General features: G+C 40.2%; 2 protein-coding genes and 1 long non-coding RNA gene across 4 annotated transcripts; all 3 read left to right on the forward strand.

The window, feature by feature from the left end:
- The first annotated feature begins 861 nt into the window (after positions 1 to 861).
- On the forward strand, positions 862 to 2,882 carry LOC5500940. Its single transcript, XM_048730143.1, has 3 exons — positions 862 to 1,178; positions 1,742 to 1,888; positions 1,965 to 2,882. The coding sequence occupies exons 1-3, from the start codon at positions 869 to 871 to the stop codon at positions 2,492 to 2,494; spliced, it is 987 nt and encodes a 328-aa protein (XP_048586100.1). The 5' UTR covers positions 862 to 868; the 3' UTR covers positions 2,495 to 2,882.
- A 7,322-nt stretch (positions 2,883 to 10,204) lies between these two features.
- LOC116613168 lies at positions 10,205 to 13,343 on the forward strand. The gene is made up of 2 exons (XR_007312220.1): positions 10,205 to 10,359; positions 12,082 to 13,343. It is a non-coding gene; the product is annotated as an uncharacterized LOC116613168 (long non-coding RNA).
- Positions 13,344 to 13,944: 601 nt separating this feature from the next.
- On the forward strand, positions 13,945 to 17,864 carry LOC5512336. Of its 2 annotated transcripts, none has more exons than XM_048730136.1 (3): positions 13,945 to 14,270; positions 16,442 to 16,588; positions 16,665 to 17,864. In XM_048730136.1, the coding sequence occupies exons 1-3, from the start codon at positions 13,961 to 13,963 to the stop codon at positions 17,192 to 17,194; spliced, it is 987 nt and encodes a 328-aa protein (XP_048586093.1). In that variant the 5' UTR covers positions 13,945 to 13,960; the 3' UTR covers positions 17,195 to 17,864. The 2 variants fall into 2 exon arrangements, with proteins under 2 accessions (XP_048586093.1, XP_001632676.2); XM_001632626.3 differs by lacking the exon at positions 13,945 to 14,270 and adding an exon at positions 15,915 to 16,251.
- Positions 17,865 to 20,557: the final 2,693 nt, after the last annotated feature.

The following is a 20,557-nucleotide window of genomic DNA, read 5'->3' on the forward strand; positions in this document are numbered from 1 at the left end:
ATTTTTCAAATAAAAACACAAAAATTTCCCCCTCCCCCCATTCAATGTTGAAGACTATGGTCGCAGGTGTCAGACTACAACATGGAAAGGGGGAAGGGGTTCTTAGGAAAGGAGAAGGGGGGGGGGGGGGGGTACAAAGGAGTTATACAAGAAATATGACGTGAACACATGAAAAGCGTTTTCCACTAAAAAATATCAACATTTAATTCGCCGATTGTAGCTTTGCCTCGGTAAAATATCAAAATTTCATTCGCTGATTGTAGCTTTGCCTCGGTAAAATATCAACATTCAATTCGCCGATTGTAGTTGTGTCTCGGTAAAATTTTGATTTTCTGGTTACAGGCCTGTCCATGTAAAAACTATGCAAAGAAACATTGTCCTTCTTGAAGAGCTCTTTCTTTTATTAAATTGCAGCTCTATACAAGACTGGAAGGCCATTAATTGCGAAAACATAATTACATTGCAGGAAAAAAAATTGCTTTTTTTAAAAAGAGCACGTTATGCAAACCTCCAATAAAAAACTTGATGACCTTTTCTTCGCAAGTTGTTCGATTTTAGATTTGTTTTGATATGATGAAGACGATCTTTTACAATGTGGCAGAAGAGAAAAATAAAACAGGAATAAATGTCTGTCTGACTTCTTGAAATCTTAGTTTTTCAAAAGAAATTTGAATATTTTTATAAAAAATGAGTGATCATGTCATCACAATTAGGTACGTTCATAATTAGGTCCAAGACGTTTTAAAGCTTATGGAAACGTTTTGACCATACTTTATTAAAGTACCATCTGCTTGTGTCACTCATGACTCACGAATTGCTTAAATGAGGATAAATATTGTATTCAGAGTTAGTTTTATCTCCCTATAACATGGCGCTAACAGTTCTGGACGCGCGTTTCGTATTTCTTGTGTTTTATCTGACGGGAGAGACGTCCCAGCAGAGCTGCCCCGCTAGCGTCAGCTCCGAACAAGGCGTCGCCCTTCTGGGTTATACGTTTGAGTCCCGTTTTGCAAGTCATTTTTGGGAGTGTATTAGAAGTTGCATTGAAGAACGACAGTGCTGGAGTGTCAACTATCATTTGAGCTCTCGCCTGTGTGACCTTAACAGCGAAACCAAAGAAAGGCAGCCTTTGAAACTCGCAAGAAGGGATTTGTCCGTTTACTTGAGTGATAGAAAAGGTGGGAAGAGTATTTCGTGTGCATTGTGTAGAATATTTAATAAGGTTTTTACAAGGTTTGTGACACAAGCTTTTCACCAAGACAGGCAAACTGATGAACTTTTTTTTTAAATAACTTTTTTCTTACATTTAAAGCAAACTTTTTTTTGGATATATCTTTTAAGAAACTTACATTCGTCACGCCAGTCTGCGGTAAAATGTATGAGTGTTTTTGAGTTATTTGTGTTGGCGTTGGTGGGCGTTAAAGTTTTGTGAGATGACTTTACATTTATATTATCGTTTGTATTTCATCCTCCAAAAACACAATCATAAGTATAAGGCGAATAAGTTCGAAAGCGAAAATGTAAAAAGAAATAAAGTTTTTTTTAATAAAAATAATCTAACAGGTGAGTAAATTCACCTATTTCAGATATTCACTTATTTCAGATATTCCCCTATTTCAGATATTCACCTATTTCAAATATTCACCTATTTCAGATATTCACCTATTTTAAATAAGATTGCTAAAGCTTTCATAGCCTGTGAATTCTTAGCGGTTTACACCGCTTTTATTTGAACTCGTAGCCGGAGATTGGAAAGGAGTTGTGCGTTCGTGCAAACACTTGCGGGATCTCGCGGGTAACGCGGACCCCACGACAGGGGAGTATTGGATCGATCCGGAGGCTGACAGGAGACTTCTGAGGGTTTACTGTGACATGAAAACTAATGGAGGTAAGCCTGCCTCTCTGCTTGTGCCTGTCTGTAATAAAACAGAGCTAACGTTATTGTCACAATTCCTTATATTCAGGTGGGTGGACCTTGGTAACGCGAAGTGAGCCATTAAAAAGAAGTCTAGTGAATACCTCTTATGCTGACTACCGCTACATAAGCACTGAGAAGTTAGGGACCGTGTTAGTTACAAGTCCAGCGGTACAAAAGCTAAAATCTTCAATCGGCTTCACTCAGCTTCGCTGGCGATGCCGCAAGCAGTCCGTCGGTCGCACCATCGACATCATGACGGCCAATAACAGCTCAGGAGCCCGAGTCCTGGTCCACTTCCTGGACGGGGTTACGTTTCCGGACGCGTGCGGTTCGTTTGTCCGACTGCCGGAAGATGACTCCATCCTGACCCGGAACTGCGCCAAGTGGGGCAGCAATGGTACCTTACCCGAGGGGGAGTGGGGAAAGTACGGCCTGTACCGCCACTTAAGACTTTACAACTATCCATTTTTCTGGTCTGGACATTTTACCTTTTCTTGTATAAATTCCTTCTGGTACTGTGACGATGCTGGGAGTGACCAGAACGCTAACGATTTCTGGGAATTGTACGTCCGTTGATAACGTGTTTACACGTACATTTTTTTCATTTAAACAATATTTACTTACAATTATCCCAAGAGTTATAGGAGCTCATCGAGGGGACTTTTGTTTTTAGTTTTACAGACTATACACTAAAGGTCGAACACGTAATTTTTTTTGTAACCAAGTAGTCCTAATAACGTGTTATGCAATCTTGTATAACCGGTAAAACGTCAAAAACAGACAGGATTTGTTGAGAGGGGGGGGGGTGTGCAATGTCATGTGTAAAAAAATGTCATGAATGTCATGAATGTCATGTGTAATAAAAAGGCAAGCTTTTAAAAAAAGATCTCACCTTCCATTTCAAAGCAAATTTTATGTAATTATCATTAGTGGTGTTGCTGAATACATAAGAAAATAACTCCGATTTTATGATCAAATCTTGTAACCCTAGCATCGACTTCCTATTTGCTTAACATAGGATCAAGGCAGTTTTGATCGTGAAATTATTTTCTTCTCTCGAAAACGCCCCTTGAGGTACGTCGCTTCTGATCTTATTAATACAAATAAAGAATGTGTGTAAAATTTATCCCTAGATTTATTGATATTTTTCTGAACTCGTAAGAAAATGCACGAGATTCATGGCATCTCGCAAACGACGCACGCTACCGTTTCCACCTTGACATGCGAGAAACGTGCTTTTTAATTGAAATCAATTTCACTAAGCCCAGCGTGGCAGTGAAATGATTCAATGTAAACAGGGAACCCTCCTATAATTTAGTGCTTCTCAATCAAAGGTGTGATTCTCGAATGCTGATTGGCTAACTTTCTGAAAACTTTGCTTGGTAACCACGCTATAATGCTCTTAGCATAGCCTCGTCCGCGGGCGTCTTGTAACAGCCCTTTGTTGTCACGCATTCAAGGCGATGAGCGGCAAATCATAAGTGACGTCATGAACCGATAAGCCGCTCAGCCAATAGAAGCCAAGCCACGAGGCTACTCTTTAGCGTGGCATTTGCCCAACATTTACTCCTCTATGTTAGCTTGCGCGCCTGTTAGCTTAGTTGATAAATGATTTCTTAATCAGTTATATACTCAATATGATATTTTTCAAATAAAAACACAAAAATTTCCCCCTCCCCCCATTCAATGTTGAGGACTATGGTCGCAGGTGTCAGACTACAACATGGAAAGGGGGAAGGGGTTCTTAGGAAAGGGGAAGGGGGGGGGGGGGGTACAAAGGAGTTATACAAGAAATATGACGTGAACACATGAAAAGCGTTTTCCACTAAAAAATATCAACATTTAATTCGCCGATTGTAGCTTTGCCTCGGTAAAATATCAACATTTAATTCGCCGATTGTAGCTTTGCCTCGGTAAAATATCAACATTTAATTCGCCGATTGTAGCTTTGCCTCGGTAAAATATCAACATTTCATTCGCTGATTGTAGCTTTGCCTCGGTAAAATATCAACATTTAATTCGCGGATTGTAGCTTTGCCTCGGTAAAATATCAACATTTCATTCGCCAATTGTAGCTTTGCCTCGGTAAAATATCAACATTTCATTCGCCGATTGTAGCTTTGCCTCGGTAAAATATCAACATTTCTTTCGCCGATTGTAGCTTTGCCTCGGTAAAATATCAACATTTCATTCGCCGATTGTAGCTTTGCCTCGGTAAAATATCAACATTTCATTCGCCGATTGTAGCTTTGCCTCGGTAAAATATCAACATTTCATTCGCCGATTGTAGCTTTGCCTCGGTAAAATATCAACATTTAATTCGCCGATTGTAGCTTTGCCTCGGTAAAATTTTGATTTTCCGGTTACAGGCCTGACCATGTAAAAACTATGCAAAGAAACATTGTCCTTCTTACAGAGCTATTTCTTATATTAAATTGCAGCTCTAAACAAGACTGGAAGGCCATTTATTGCGAAAACATAATTACATTGCAGGAAAAAAAAAATTGCTTTTTTTAAAAAGAGCACGTTATGCAAACCTCTAATAAAAAACTTGATGACCTTTTCTTCGCAAGTTGTTCGATTTTAGATTTGTTTTGATATGATGAAGGCGAATCTTTTACAATGTGGCAGAAGAGAAAAATAAAACAGGAATAAATGTCTGTCTGACTTCTTGAAATCTTAGTTTTTCAAAAGAAATTTGAATATTTTTATAAAAAATGAGTGATCATGTCATCACAATTAGGTACGTTCATAATTAGGTCCAAGACGTTTTAAAGCTTATGGAAACGTTTTGACCATACTTTATTAAAGTACCATCTGCTTGTGTCACTCATGACTCACGAATTGCTTAAATGAGGATAAATATTGTATTCAGAGTTAGTTTCATCTCCCTATAACATGGCGCTAACAGTTCTGGATGCGCGTTTCGTATTTCTTGTGTTATTTCTGCTGGGGAAGACTATCTATTCACGCACAATCCCCGTCAGCAAATCCTGGCTATTTGTATACAAAATGACCAAGAACTTAAAGCTCCGTACAACGATGAAATGAAAAAAAGTAAAAAATACGGATTAGTAATAAAAAAAATCGAGCCCTTTTGTCGAGGATCGAACCTAATCCAGATATACTCGCCCCTAATAACGCTTTCTTTAGCGAACAATACAAAGGTACCCTCGCATTGATCTAATATCTGAATATTTTACCTCAATTTCGAAAAAGAAAATAAATTAATGATTTTTGTTTAAAGGCGCTTTATTGACATTTTTTTCTTATAATAAAATATACATTCCTTACTTAACACTCTTATTTCACAAAAAGTTTAGTGCAAATGACAAATGGTGGTTATAAGATAAACCGATAGAGCGATAATTGCTTTAGTAACTATCTGCACGAATAAAGATTGTGTGTACAATTCATTGCATTATTTTTCACATTTTCCTCGATGTGCCACCTTGACAGGATGTGAGAAACGTGCTATTTGACTGACATGCCTAAACTCGCGCCCAGTCGCTTAAGTTGAAAGGGGCGCAAAGGATTATAGGAAGATTACCAAAAATTCGATAGAGCTTCGTTTCAATCACCGAGGTTGCCCTTGGTCGTGAGAGAACTGGGAACTAGTCTACTCTCGGTTACGAATTATCATACGAGCGGCGGCGAGTTCCGAACAACCTTTTCCCTAACAATTCGCTGAACCAAAGACTTCCAAAAATACAAATTACGTTCACATAAAGACATAAATCACCGCTAGAACAACCCATATGGATACGTTTTTCTAGGAGTGGTTTAAAATTTACAGCACTGGCTTGATAGTCTTGGATTTACGAAAAAGTGCTGTCTGAGTTATGGAACCGAGCACATTGTTTACAGCAGGCCTCCATAACTCAGATTCACCGTCTCACTCACTTTTACTTACTTTTATTGGGACTTGATATTATAAAGGTAAGTCTATCCAGGTGTTTTTTTTAGATTTTACTGTTTATTTCGAATTCGCAACAGCTGAAACTTACTCACATCTCATTTAAAATTTTGATTAAAATTACAGTTTTTGTTATGATTTTTTTAAATGTGAGCTTTAAGTTATAAATAGTATATGATAACAGCTAGGAAGCTTGTGTAGAATTTTTATGTGAATAGCAGGTATATAAAATGTTGTGCCATAAGCACTATGAGAGAGTGCCCTACTAATGCACTAGTCATTTAAACCCCGCCCTCCCCCATGGAAGTGTGTGGTTAAATTTAGGTTTATAGCACTTTTGGACTAGAATCTGATCTGAGGAGGTGGGGGAATTGAAAGTTTTTTACTCTGAGACTTGTCTCTACCCTGGGGGGTTTTAGGATAAGTGAATAGCATCACATGTACTTTGCAAAACTCATGTCAGTTTCTGGTTTGGTTCTCTTTCTCCTCTGTAGCAAGCATTTCCATGTATCAGCGTGTGGCAAGCTGCACTGCGAAATGTGTAAAAGGAATATGAATGATAACTGGTGCCAGATGAAAATTATTTATTTTTTCATTTTTTTTAGTAACTGTTATCTTCATAGTAATTGGTACAAATGTACTCGCAGGGCCATGTAGGATGGGGGGGGCACAATACAGAAACATTAAGAAAATATTGGGGGGGACACAGCCACACCTCTACTGGTTATTTCCTTATATTTTTGAAAAATGTTTGGGGGCACATGCCCCCAGTGTCCCACTCCCTACTACACCCCTGACCCGCTTAAGTGTACTAGTTATGAAAGATAAGGGCCTGACTGACAGCATTTTCTTCCCGAGAGGGTGGGGGGTCAAAGTCTTCCTCAGGAGCATGGGTGTGGGAGTTTCAATTGACTAGTGCAGAATTACAAGGCTGGATGGAAAACCACAAGCTGGATGATGGAGACTTAGTCAACTAAATAAGGTCACATGAGGACTTGATGATTGATTGATTGATGTAAATCACTAGGACAGTATAGGACAAAGTATTAGAACAAAGGTTGATCTAACCAGAACACAATGGAAATGATAATATGCATAGCTTTTGCTAATATGATTCTCCATCATAGGGATAACCATTTGTAATGGGCATATTACATGTTACAAGCTATATGTCCCGGTGAGGGGGGGGGGGGGGTACTCCCTTTTATGGGCTATATGGGAACATGCTGCTGGACAGGGTATGGTTATTGACCTCTCTGTCCTGAACAGGGTATACATTCCAGGCCTCTCTGACCTGAACAGGTTATATATTTCAGGCCTCTTTGTCCTGAACAGGGTCAGAATTTTAAGCAAGGCTGTCCTAAACAGGGTACCGATTTGGTTGCCTTGCTAAACCGCTGATCCTGCCGCCGACCTGATTGCCTTGCTTGCTCTCACGTGCTAACAGGGTCTTAAAATTGAGGGTGTTGTCCTAAACAGGGTCCTAAAATCAAGGGTGTTGTCCAAGACAGGGTATGGTATTTCAAAATTTTTGTCCTAAACAGGGTCAGGTTTAAAAAACCCCAGCGGCACCCCTATTGCCAAATATAGGCTGAGTACCCCTCCCCAGGGCTATATGTATATTATATAAATTGTATAACACATTAAACGTTGTATTTTTGGAAGTCTTTTTTGTTGTTTTGATTTTCTATCTGACAAGTATATATACATATATTAAATGTTTACAAATCAACCCAAGCTTATAAATCAACACAAGTTTGAAAAAGTATGCTATAGGCCTCTAGGTTGTTCTAGGTTTAATAACAGGCTTTCCATAAAATTTTGTATTAACAGGCTTACCTTAAATTTTTGTATTAACAGGCTTACCATTAATTTTTTATGCGGCGAAACCTCCATTGCTCATTTAAATAATAGAAAATATAAAGCAAGAACCTTTTCATTTAAGAGAGGAACGAGTTTTGCAACACGCTGTTTTCTTAGTGTTAGTAAATTGCGCTATTAGCAAACGTTCTCACAACCAAATGAACTCACACATGCTTCTGTATCATTAGAGTAAATGTATAAATCGCCTAATAAAAGGCTAACGATAACTTGAATCAGAGCAAGATAGAAAGCGAATCTTACTTCTCAGTGAAATGAGAGTAAACTATATATTTGCGCTGTTAAAAGCTTTTTTAGATCAATATCAAAATCCAATATACTGTATTGAAGTTCCATCTGCTTGTGTCACTCATGACTCACGAATTGCTTGATTTAAATGAAAAGACCATATTCAATTCAAATATTGCTTCATCTTCCTCAAACATGGAGCTAACAGTTCTGGACGCGCGTTTCGTATTTCTTGTGTTTTATTTGACGGGAAAGACGTCCCAGCAGAGCTGCCCCGCTAGCGTCAGCTCCGAACAAGGCGTCGCCCTTCTGGGTTATACGTTTGAGTCCCGTTTTGCAAGTCATTTTTGGGAATGTATTAGAAGTTGCGTTGAAGAACGACAGTGCTTGAGTGTCAACTTTAATTTGAGCTTTCTCCAGAGATTGCTTACGAAGCTGACATTGAACACTCTAATTTCCAAAAAAAACAACGTCAGTGCAAATGACAAATGACAGTTTAAAACCCATCGCTGCTTTTGCAATAAGCCAAATCAGGATTTTAGAAAAATCACATTGAACACTGTAATTTCCAAAAAAAAAAAAACGTCAGTGATAATGACAAATGACAGTTTAAGACCCATCGCTGCTTTTGCAATAAGCCAAATCAGGATTTTAGAAAAACCACGGAGTCCTGGGTCGAGGGGGGAGGGACTTGACCGGAAGTGGTATTCTTCCACATGATGCAATGTACAATATGTCGGATTTGGCCACGATTAATTGTGCTCTGGCGCAAGAATTTGCAGTTCGTCTACGTCACCACATTGAGGGACCAAGTGAGATAGCAACGATGCGTATGCGCAACTTCAGTGCACGTTTGCCTTCGGTGCAACGACAGTCAAACGTTTGTCAGGGACGTGTCCTCGATCATATTTGCACTTCGTAGAAGTGAAAAATAGTTTAGACACTTCGCAGAAGTGTACATAGTGATAAACAGTCACGCATCAACCGCCAAAAAACTTTGGGAAAGAACTACGACCTTTTTCCCGCACAAACTTTGGCGAGCGGTGACTGAACTTCACGGCGTGGCCGTGGAGAAATCTCGCGGAAAGACATGTCTGCGAATGGAGATAAATAACAAGGGAAAGAAAGGAGATTCGTTCCTAGTGACATGAGCGAGGCAAGTACTCCTTTGGCGAAGGAGAGTGGAACCAAAAAAGGCACACAAAGCGCCACAAAAAAGTGGCGGGAAGTCAAGGCGCACCGGCCATGAATGGGAAAACGGCCGAAACCACGCCACCAGCCTCGACAAATGAGCAGAGCGAACTCATGAAATTTGGCAGTTTGATCTCAAATTCCATTATTAATCTCCAAGAAACTATGCAAGATAGTTTTTCAAAGCTCCAGACCACAATAGAGGAGACCTCCACAAGAGGTTTCGCGTTCTCAAATAAGTGAGTGCGGATCGAGCGGAGATGAAAGTGCTGATGAAAATCAGCCCAAAACCTCCAAGAGACCTCGCATTGGTGCCTCACCAGTGGGCCAGGAAACTGCTGCCAGGGTATCGGACCAACCCACAGATAAATCTGCAGCAAGCCCTAGCGGGGGAAAACGTCCTCAGACAACTTGCTAAGCGCCATTGCTGAGAGACTGAACATGAACGGAAAAGACGAAGAAATAAGTAAATGCACAACTCGCAGAGTTGGTAAACAACCTTATATTTAAGGCTGAAAAACCTGACGAGGCGGAGATGAAGGAAAGCATGGAAAAAATCATCCGCCCAGGGAATTGCAGCTCGCTAGTGGCGACTAAATTTGACGAATTAATCTGGAATCGTCTTCGCCCACAAACACGCTCTTTTGATTCACGCGCACAAACTGCACAGAGTGCGCTTGTGAAAGGCGTAATCGAGCTCACCAAACAGCTCAACGGCATTATCGATCTACAGGCCGAAGTCAAGGAAAACAAAATCGATAACAGTGATATTGTTATTGAACTTGACAAGCATGTCGAGAAAGAAATATCATCTATTGATATGCTAAGTTATGTAAATTACGAGCTGAACTGCCGTCGCCGTGAATGCATAAAACCTGACCTCAATGATGACTACACTTCGCTGTTTTCATCATCTGTCCCGATCAATAAGTTCCTTTTTGGGGGAGACACATCCAAACGCTTGGATGATATTGGCAAGACTAACAAGGTGGTCAGGAAGGCGATAGGAAAAGACAGAAACAAAAGCCGTCATAACAAACAACAACGCGCGCTCTAGTAGCAGTCGCTGTAGGACGGGCCAACACTTCTACTCAAGAAGCTCGTCCAGTGGGTATTCCAACCCCTCATCTAAGCCTTTTTTAGCCAAGCGCTCCTCCCCTCAAGACAGTCGGCGAAAGAGGGGAGGGATGAGCAAACAGAAGCAGTGAACAAAACTGTACCTGAGGTGAGTCGAGCTCCATCCATTTGTTTTGAAAACGATAGTTTTCACTTGGTACCTGTGGACCAATTCAAGGCTGGGAGACTACAGGAATTCTTGCCCGAGTGGCAAGAAATTACCTCAGATAGCGCCATTTTGGACTCTGTGCTTCATAGTTATATAGATTTGGTTTCTGACCTTGAATTGAATTGTCAACAAGGTACAAGGGATATCTATCACACTAATTCAGTAGAAGCAGCTATCATAGTGAGCTTGCGAAGCTCTTAGAGAAAGGTATCATTGAAGTCTGCATGCATTGCTCAGGGGAATTTATATCCCCTATCTTTATAAGACCAAAAAAGGATGGTACCCACAGAGTTATACTGAATTTAAAAACATTCAATGAGAACGTCGAATATCATCATTTTAAGATGGAGAGTATTAAATCAGTGATTATACTGATATTAGGCCCAACTGCTTTATGTCATCTGTTGATCTCAAGGACGCATACCATTCAGTTCCTATTGCTGTTGAGCATAGGAAATATCTGAGATTTAAATGGAAAAACACTCTTTTCCAGTATACTAGTTTCCCCAATGGACTTGCATGCTGTCCTAGGAAATTTACTAAGCTTCTCAAGCATGTGTACTCGGAACTCAGGCAACAAGGTTTTGTCAATGTTGCATACATAGACGACTCCTTCCTACAGGGAGCTACTCAACTGGAGTGTTGGAATAACGTCAAAGAGACTGTATCCCTATTTCAAAGATTGGGGTTTATTATACACCCCAAAAAATCTGTGTTTATACCAACACAAGAGATTGATTTTCTGGGGTTTACTATCAATTCGGTTACTATGACAGTAAAAATTACGAAAGCAAAAGCCCTCAATTTACAGTCAGAGTGCCAGAAAATGCTAAGAAAATCGCAACATATCCTGATTCGTGATTTAGCTCACATAATCGGGCTCATGGTGGCCAGCACTCCTGGTGTAGAAATGGGTATGCTCTTCTATAGAAGCCTTGAGAATGAGAAAATTGACCATCTAAAACTAAACAAAGGGAATTTTGATGCTGAGTGCCAACTAAGTGACACATGCAAATCTGACTTAGAATGGTGGGCTACACACATTCTTAATTCAGAAAAGCAGATTTCACATGGAAATCCAGACATGACACTCAGAACTGATGCATCCAAAAAAGGATGGGGCGCTGAACTAGGCAACAAGAGAACAGGGGGATGCTGGTTATTTGTAGAAACCAGCTGCTCCATCAATGACCTAGAAACCCAAGCGATATTTTTTGCCTTAAAATCTTTATGCAAAGATGTTTACAATGCCCACATCAGGATTGAAAGTGATAACACTACAGCAGTATGCTATGTTAATAATATGGGTGGCAGTAAATCTAGATCATGTAACGCCATTGCTAGAGAAATATGGCTTTGGGCAATTGAGCACAAAATCTGGCTGAAGGCTGCACATCTCCCAGGAAAAGATAATGTCGCAGCAGATCAAGAATCCAGATTGTTTAATGATAAAACGGAATGGCAATTGCACCATACTGTTTTTACAGAAATTAACAGCTTATGGGGGCCAATGAAGGTTGACCTTTTTGCATCGAGGTTGAACAAACAATTGTCAACCTATGTCTCATGGAGACCAGACCCAGAGGCAACATTTGTTGATGCATTTTCAATCTCTTGGGCTAACAGAATATTTTATGCTTTTCCCCCAGTTTGTTTGATCAGCAGATGCCTTCAGAAGGTAGCAGAGGAGGAAGCACAAGGAGTAATACTTGTTCCAGTTTGGCCAACTCAGACATTCTTCCCCATACTTCTGAACATGCTGATAGATCACCCACGGGTTTTGCCAAAGAGGGACGACCTGCTGATTCTACCTCACTCCATGGAACAGCATCCACTCAAACCAAAGTTGCGGCTGATGGCTTGTTATGTCTCTGGGAGAGTCATGGAGAACGGGAACAAAGAAGCAATATGCAACATATCTTAAAAAGTGGGAACACTTTTGTAGTGAGAGACAGATTGATAGAACTGAGGTGTCTGTAGAAAATGCCTTGGCATTTCTTACTAGCCTTTACAATTCAGGACTGAAGTATAGCGCTATAAATACAGCACGCAGCGCCCTATCATGCTTGGACTGTGGCAGCAGAATTACAATTGGTAATCACCCACTGATATCAAGATTTATGAAAGGAGTCTTTGGATGTCGGCCAACAGAAAGCAGATATGCATTTGTATGGGATGTACAACTAGTTTTGAACTTACTAAGGCAATGGGTGGCAAATGAGGAGCTCTCCTTGAAAGAACTCTCACTGAAAACTGTCATGCTGCTAGCACTCGTTACAGCACAGCGAGTGCAATCACTCCACTTACTTGACATTTCATCAATGGAAAGAAGAGCAGATTGCATTGTATTCAAGCTTGATTTACTCAAACAGTCCAGGCCTACTGTAAAATCTACCTTCTACAAAGTATCCAAGTGAAGAAAAGCTATGTGCAGTTAGAACTTTGGAGGTATACCTAGCAAGAACTAAACCTCTCAGGGGGAGTGAAACAAAGCTTTTGATAACCCACTCCAAACCTCATCACGCTGTTAGTGCGGATACTCTAAGGAGATGGATTAAGTCATGTATGGAACAAGCTGGGATTGACACAGTTGCATTTGGTGCTCATAGTACCCGCGCAGCATCAACATCTGCAGCCAGGAAAGGGGGTGTGCATGTCACAGATATCCTTGCAAAGGCCGGATGGTCCAGTGAGAGGACATTTGGCAAACATTACAACATGCCAGTTGTCAGCGACAACGACTATGTTAAAGCAGTACTGTCTGTATCAAATGATTCATAACTGTTTGAGCAATAGACTACAGTATTAGAGTGGAATTTTTGTCTTCACCAATTTCATTGAAACATGTTCAATTCTCACATGTGACTTGGTTATAGCGTTGGCTATTATTTTTAGAGTAAATACATGCATTGTTTTTACAACAATATTGTCCACATTGTGTGTTGGAAATTCACGCAGATTGCAGTCATCTTGGCTGCAAAATCTCACTTGGTCCCTCAATGTGGTGATGTAGAAGAATTCTTAAATTAAACGAAACTTACCTGGAAGTTGAAGTTTGATTGGGATTCTTCTAGTCACCATAACATTGCGGGATTAAGTGCCCTCCCTGTATTAGAGGGTCCCTCCCAGTATTGTTTGGCTTTTCCTCAAGTTTTTGAAGATGCCTACAATCTGTTTATTTAAAGACTGAAGTTGCGCATGCGCATCGCTGCTATCTCACTTAATCCCTCAATGTTATGGTGACTAGAACAACCCCAATCAAACTTCAACTTCCAGGTAAGTTTCGTTTAATTTAAGAATTTTAGGTGGAAATATCGATCGTAGGATTTTAGTTTCCTGACTAAACGCGACCTAAAGCAATTTAGAAATCTATTATAATAAGTAGATGGTATTAAAAAAACTTTTTTTCTTTCCAAAAAGCTTTTTTTTAAATTAAACTCCAACTTTATTAAAGTACCATCTGCTTGTGTCACTCATGACTCACGAATTGCTTAAATGAGGATAAATATTGTATTCAGAGTTAGTTTCATCTGCCTTTAACATGGCGCTAACAGTTGTGGACGCGCGTTTCGTATTTCTTGTGTTATTTCTGACGGAAAAGACGTCCCAGCAGAGCTGCCCCGCTAGCGTCAGCTCCGAACAAGGCGTCGCCCTTCTGGGTTATACGTTTGAGTCCCGTTTTGCTAGTCATTTTTGGGAGTGTATTAGAAGTTGCATTGAAGAACGACAGTGCTGGAGTGTCAACTATCACTTGAGCTCTCGCCTGTGTGACCTTAACAGCGAAACCAAAGAAAGGCAGCCTTTGAAACTCGCAAGAAGGGATTTGTCCGTTTACTTGAGTGATAGAAAAGGTGGGAAGAGTTATCCTGATTTAATACGAATTTTATCATGCGTTGGCGTGATAATAGAATTTGTGATCACAAAAAACAGATGTTTATTCCCATATTTATTTGCACTTTTTTCTCTAAAATAAATTCCAAAAGAATGAGTATAATGCAAATAGGTAGTCCAAAGTGTTTACGCCGTTTTCATTTGAACTCGCAGCCGGAGATTGGAAAGGAGTTGTGCGCTCGTCGCTTAGTCGCATTTAAAAAATAAACGCCTACTAAACAGCTAAACCTCCATTGCTCATTTAAATAATAGAAAATATAAAGCAAGAACCTTTTAATTCAAGAGAAGAACGAGTTTTGCAATACGCTGTTTTCTTAGTGTTAGTAAAATGCGCTATTAGCGAAGGTTCTCACAAAAAAGTGAATCACATATGCTTCTGTATGATTAGAGTAAATGTCTAAAACGACTTATATAAGGCTGATAACTTGAATCAGAGCAAGATAAAAATCAAATAAGAGCAAATAATAATCCAATATACTTTATGAAGTACCATGTGCTTGTGTCACTCATGACTCACGAATTGCTTGTTTTAAATGAAGAGCATATTCAATTCAAATATTGCTTCATCTTCCTCAAACATGGCGCTAACAGTTGTGGACGCGCGTTTCGTATTTCTTGTGTTTTATCTGACGGGAAAGACGTCCCAGCAGAGGTGCCCCGCTAGCGTCAGCTCCGAACAGCTCCTTCTGGGTTATACGTTTGAGTCCCGTTTTGCAAGTCATTTTTGTGAATGTATTAGAAGTTGCGTTGAAGAACGACAGTGCTTGAGCTTTAATTTGAGCTTTCTCCAGAGATTGCTTACGAAGCTGACATTGAACACTCTAATTTCCAAAAAAACAACGTCAGTGCAAATGACAAATGACAGTTTAAGACCCATCGCTGCTTTTGCAATAAGCCAAATCAGGATTTTAGAAAAACCACGGAGTCCTGGGTCGAGGGAGGGAGGGACTTGACCGGAAATGGTATTCTTCCACATGATTCAATGTACAATATGTCGGATTTGGCCACGATTAATTGTGCTCTGGCGCAAGAATTTGAAGTTTTAGGTGGAAATATCGATCGTAGGATTTTAGATAAATCGTTTCCTGACTAAACGCGATCTAAAGCAATTTAGAAAGCTATTATAACAGATAAGTGGTATTAAAAAAACTGTGTATTCTTTCCAAAAAGCTTTTTTAAATTAATCTCCAACTAACATGACGGAAAAACATGACTTAACGCTTCAAATAAGCTCATTTCAGATCTAATATGGCGGAAAATTTCTCTAAGTACTTAGTGAGTAACAGCAAACAAAATATCAAATGCGACTTTTTTAAATTGATGCGACTTTTTGTAAAGTGTCATTGAAATTTGAGCTTTTATTCCCTGAGGTCATAGAAAGAGCAAGGATGATCAAAGAAAAATATCTTAAAAAGCAAAAATCTGGGTATGTGAATTTCGGCCTCACGTTATTTGTGTTTCAAAAATCAGTCCGGAATACAAGGAACCGATGGCCATTGTAATTGTGTAATTTTTTATCTCGGATTGCTCCAACTTTATTAAAGTGCCATCTGCTTGTGTCACTCATGACTCACGAATTGCTTAAATGAGGTTAAATATTGTATTCAGAGTTAGTTTCATCTCCCTATAACATGGCGCTAACAGTTCTGGACGCACGTTTCGTATTTCTTGTGGTATTTCTGCCGGAAAAGACGTACCAGCAGAGCTGCCCCGCTAGCGTCAGCTCCGAACAAGGCGTCGCCCTTCTGGGTTATACGTTTGAGTCCCGTTTTGCAAGTCATTTTTGGGAGTGTATTAGAAGTTGCATTGAAGAACGACAGTGCTGGAGTGTCAACTATCACTTGAGCTCTCGCCTGTGTGACCTTAACAGCGAAACCAAAGAAAGGCAGCCTTTGAAACTCGCAAGAAGGGATTTGTCCGTTTACTTGAGTGATAGAAAAGGTGGGAAGAGTATCCTGATTTGATACGAATTTTATTATGCGTTGGCGTGATACTAGAATTCGCGATCACAAAAAACAGATGTTTATTCCCATATTTATTTGCACTTTTCTCTAAAATAAATTCCAAAAGAATGAGTATAATGCAAATAGGTAGTCCAAAGTGTTTACGCCGTTTTCATTTGAAATCGTAGCCGGAGATTGGAAAGGAGTTGTGCGCTCGTGCAAAGACTTGCGGGATCTCGCACGTAACGCAGACCTCACGACAGGGGAGTATTGGATCGATCTGGAGGCTGACAGGAGACTTCTGAGGGTTTACTGTGACATGAAAACTAATGGAGGTAAGCCTGCCTCTCTGCTTGTGCCTGTCTGTAATAAAACAGAGCTAACGTTATTGTCACAATTCCTTTTATTCAGGTGGGTGGACCTTGGTAACGCGAAAAGAGCCATTAAAAAGAAGTCTAGGGCCTGCCTTTTATGCTGACTACCGCTACATAAGCACTGAGAAGTTAGGGACCGTGTTAGTTAAAAGTCTAGCGGTACAAAAGCTAAAATCTTTTATCGGCTTCACTCAGCTTCGGTGGCGATGCCGCAAGCAGTCCGTCGGTCGCACCATCGACATCATGACGGCCAATAACAGCTCAGGAGCCCGAGTCCTGGTCCACTTTCTGGACGGGGTCACGTTTCCGGACGCGTGCGGTTCGTTTGTCCGACTGCCGGAAGATGACTCCATTCTGACCAGGAACTGCGCCAAGTGGGGCAGCAATGGTACCTTACCCGAGGGGGAGTGGGGAAAGAACGGTCTGGGCGGCCCTCTAAGACTTTACAACTATCCATTTTTCTGGTCTGGAAATTTTACATTTTCTTGTATAAATTCCTTTTGGTACTGTGACGATGCTGGGAGTGACCAGAACGCTAACGATTTCTGGGAATTGTACGTCCGTTGATATTAACGTGTTTACGCACGTACTTTGTCCATGTACTGTACTTGTCCGCACAAGGGAATGTTTTAGTTAGAGGCCGAAATATGCAAAACCATACTGTTGTCTTTTGGGAAAATGTTACAATAATCACGCGCCTAGATTAGCGCAATACGTCTTATTTCTGTCAATGTAAATCTGCAAAAGGGTGTATCATTTTATCCATATCGTATTCAATTGAAGAGTTTGATAAAGTTGCCTTATGCAAATTGGATATTTCCGTCCTTTTGGCTAGATTAACTTTGATTAAAAGACAATATAAATAATAAGATTCCCCTATCAGCTTAGTTGTACCAAATTAGACAAAAATCGGACGAGTTCTAGTTTGTTTACTCTACAACCGTGTTTTACTCTACAACCGTGGAGCAGAGAGTCCAGCGAAGTATGGCTTTGCCACACCTGAAATCCTCAGAAGTTAACGCTATCTTGAGAGGCATTGAACGCTGTTGTTTGAGCCTGGACAGCTCGAGTTTGTCAAGCGCTTTTCAGTAATGCGCCTCTAAAAGTCATGAGAATTCCCAACACTTTAGCATCTAATATATAACATCTTGCCCGTCAGTCAAATCCAGTTTTTTGTTTAAGTACCTTAGATAATGGCTCATGGGATCTTGAAAGTAAATAAAATCCGAGAAAGACTGATTGAGTTGACTCCCCTATCCATTAACTTTCGACAAAGCTCGACCCCATATAATATGATATTCACAATGGTTAAATGGTAAAATGGTTGATATTCTTGGCCCTTGGACCCCCCTTTCCCGGATTTTTTTCATTTTTTTTTTTAGCATTACAAGATCATTAAATAAACGATTCATTTTCGCAGATAAACATTTTTCGAAATTTCTTTTCAGGGTGAACGTGCTGAACCGTAACCTAACGTGCTTGACCGGTCTTTTCTAATTGATGTTATGTGCTTGGCCCACATACTCGACGGTAAATCCTGACTTTGCGCATTAAATACAGGGGCGTAGCCAGGTGCCCTGGCCTAGCCCCCCCTCCCCACCTTTTAGCAGCCAAAAATACAGTAAATGTATAAGGCATTATCTAAAATACAAGAGATAAGTCCCTTTTGGGCCCCCTCGTGTTAAAAATGCTGGCTACGCCGCTGGAATGAAAACCCCATGAAACAAAAAGTATGAGAAAAAGTAAAGCCATAAAATTACTGATTAGTGATAATAATAAATGTATAAAATATCGAACCTCATCACAATCAGAGAAAATGTGAAAAAAAAAAGATCTTTTCAATCCACTGGCGGATCTACAGGGCTGCCATCCCCTCTGTGGAATTGAAAGTCATCTATTTTTTTTTAATATTAAAAACAACATCAAACCCCAAAAACATCCGGGCTCCGCCAAGAGGTTGCTGTACGTACTTTAACAAAGAAACACTTGTCCATCCATCCATCTTATTTTGTCAATCACGTTCAGAAAATAATTATGAGTACTTAAATACGAGCATAGGTAGCGGGACGTGGCAAAGAAATATCCTTGCCAATGCAAATAATGCAGTTTTGGCATCAGCTCCATAATGTACTCGCGTCAAATCTACTCAAAGCACTTAAACTTCGAGACGGAACTGAAAGAAGAGTTATTAAGAGGCGACTGTTAGAGTTCACCTATTTGCATACCCAGGAGTCGCATGTGAAAAATTTTCGGTGTCAGAGGGAGGATGAGTGGGTGTTCGCCACACCTAGCTACGTGCTTGGAGGCGATATTAACTTAAGAAAATCCTGTGCAGTAAAACTGTATGTGAGGCTCTCAAACGCCCTCTTATCATAAGCAGCGAGTGTTTAATAAACGTAAAAGAAATAGTAACGTTTTCATGCCCCGCGAAACATGGGTGAACATAATAAATTCTGTCTTCTGATTAGCTGTAATGAAGTCTCTGTCTGCCGTCATTTGGGCGTCCTAGCAAAATAGTATAGAAAGCATCCCATGACTTTTGGGGCTTTTGCATTGTTGTCTATTTAGTAAGATGATCAAGCTATAAAACTTTGTTTTTCGCAAGTGATTTCGAGATTTCATCACATAATTTGTAGAATGAAAATAATAACAGAGGTGTGTCTGAATAGATCTCTTTAAAGTTTGTTATCCCATGATGCAACAGGAAAGAACTGACAACTTGTTTTTGTGAATGCGTAAGCTCTTCTTAGCCCTGTTGAAAGATGGGACGAAAACTGAGACGAGCAAAATACGCAGACAGTTTCAACAGTGTTCAGTTTGCTACCAAATCCAGCCCGAGACAACCAAGTGCTTTATTACATGGACTAAATCGTTACGGACTATTCTCCACAGACGCAAGAAATATATACGAATTCTTCGAGATATGAATAGAAAATTCCAAGACTTTCTAGGTGATAATCCGAAGATTGGGCTGACCAAGGCTTATCGTAGCCGAGCGCAGTCCGACACTGGTGGAGCGCTTAGCGAACCATGCACTCTGATCCGAATGAGGCCCAATGTGTTTTACTCTACAACCGTGGAGCAGAGAGTCCAGCGAAGTATGTCGTTGCCACACCTGAAATCCTCAGAAGTTAACGCTATCTTGAGAGACATTGAACGCTGTAGTTTGAGCCTGGACAGCTCGAGTTTGTCAAGTCTGGAAGAGCTGCCAGCTACTGACTTATGCTCTACCGAGTTATAGCATGAAACCCCGAACGTTTTTAAGAACAAAAGACCAGAGGTCAGACGTGTTATAGAACCAGCCTAAAGGTGCAAAGAGAGATGTGCTAGTGGGCTAAAAACATAATGTTTATATCCGCGTTTTATATCAGTGGCACCATGTGCAAAGAGAAAATTGAATCAGAATTATTCGTGCAAGTTTGCCAGGGCATACAAAAGAAAGATAATCATGATGGGAATTACAAGGTCATAATGAGCTGAATTCATTCGCTATCGGTGATGGTGTTCCTGGCAGAACAGAAGATAAAACCGAAAACCAAGCTAATGACATGAAAATAGCATGAATATTGAGTATTGATATAGTCGAATATTGAATACAGATTGATACTTAGTCAGGATAACAAAATATGAGACCTTTTGCATGACATTAGTAACATCTTGTAGCCAAACGATCGACCTGTAAACAAATGCAGCAGAGTAGTCATGCTGCTTCGCTGAAATTCAGTCAATTATTTAGCAATCACGAGATGTGAGCGATGACGGAAGACCGGAGACGGGCCCGACTGAAGACAACAATAAGGATTTGCCTCTTGGTTAACCGGAATTTCGGCGTTTTAAAACGCGACTTAAAAATGAGTAAGGGATCTCATTTAACAATGAGAAAAAAACAGCTTGCAATCAAAGGGGAATTTCATAATACTAATATTATCG

This window comes from Nematostella vectensis, chromosome 1 (genome assembly GCF_932526225.1).
Source record: "Nematostella vectensis chromosome 1, jaNemVect1.1, whole genome shotgun sequence".
NCBI lineage: Eukaryota > Metazoa > Cnidaria > Anthozoa > Actiniaria > Edwardsiidae > Nematostella > Nematostella vectensis.

Coding starts and splice junctions, on each gene's coding strand:
- LOC5500940 (XM_048730143.1), top strand. CDS start 869: ATGGCGCTAACAGTTCTGGACGCGCGTTTCGTATTTCTTGTGTTTTAT. Junction 1,179..1,741: donor TTACTTGAGTGATAGAAAAG/GTGGGAAGAGTA, acceptor TTGAACTCGTAG/CCGGAGATTGGAAAGGAGTT. Junction 1,889..1,964: donor TGACATGAAAACTAATGGAG/GTAAGCCTGCCT, acceptor CCTTATATTCAG/GTGGGTGGACCTTGGTAACG.
- LOC5512336 (XM_048730136.1), top strand. CDS start 13,961: ATGGCGCTAACAGTTGTGGACGCGCGTTTCGTATTTCTTGTGTTATTT. Junction 14,271..16,441: donor TTACTTGAGTGATAGAAAAG/GTGGGAAGAGTT, acceptor TTGAAATCGTAG/CCGGAGATTGGAAAGGAGTT. Junction 16,589..16,664: donor TGACATGAAAACTAATGGAG/GTAAGCCTGCCT, acceptor CCTTTTATTCAG/GTGGGTGGACCTTGGTAACG.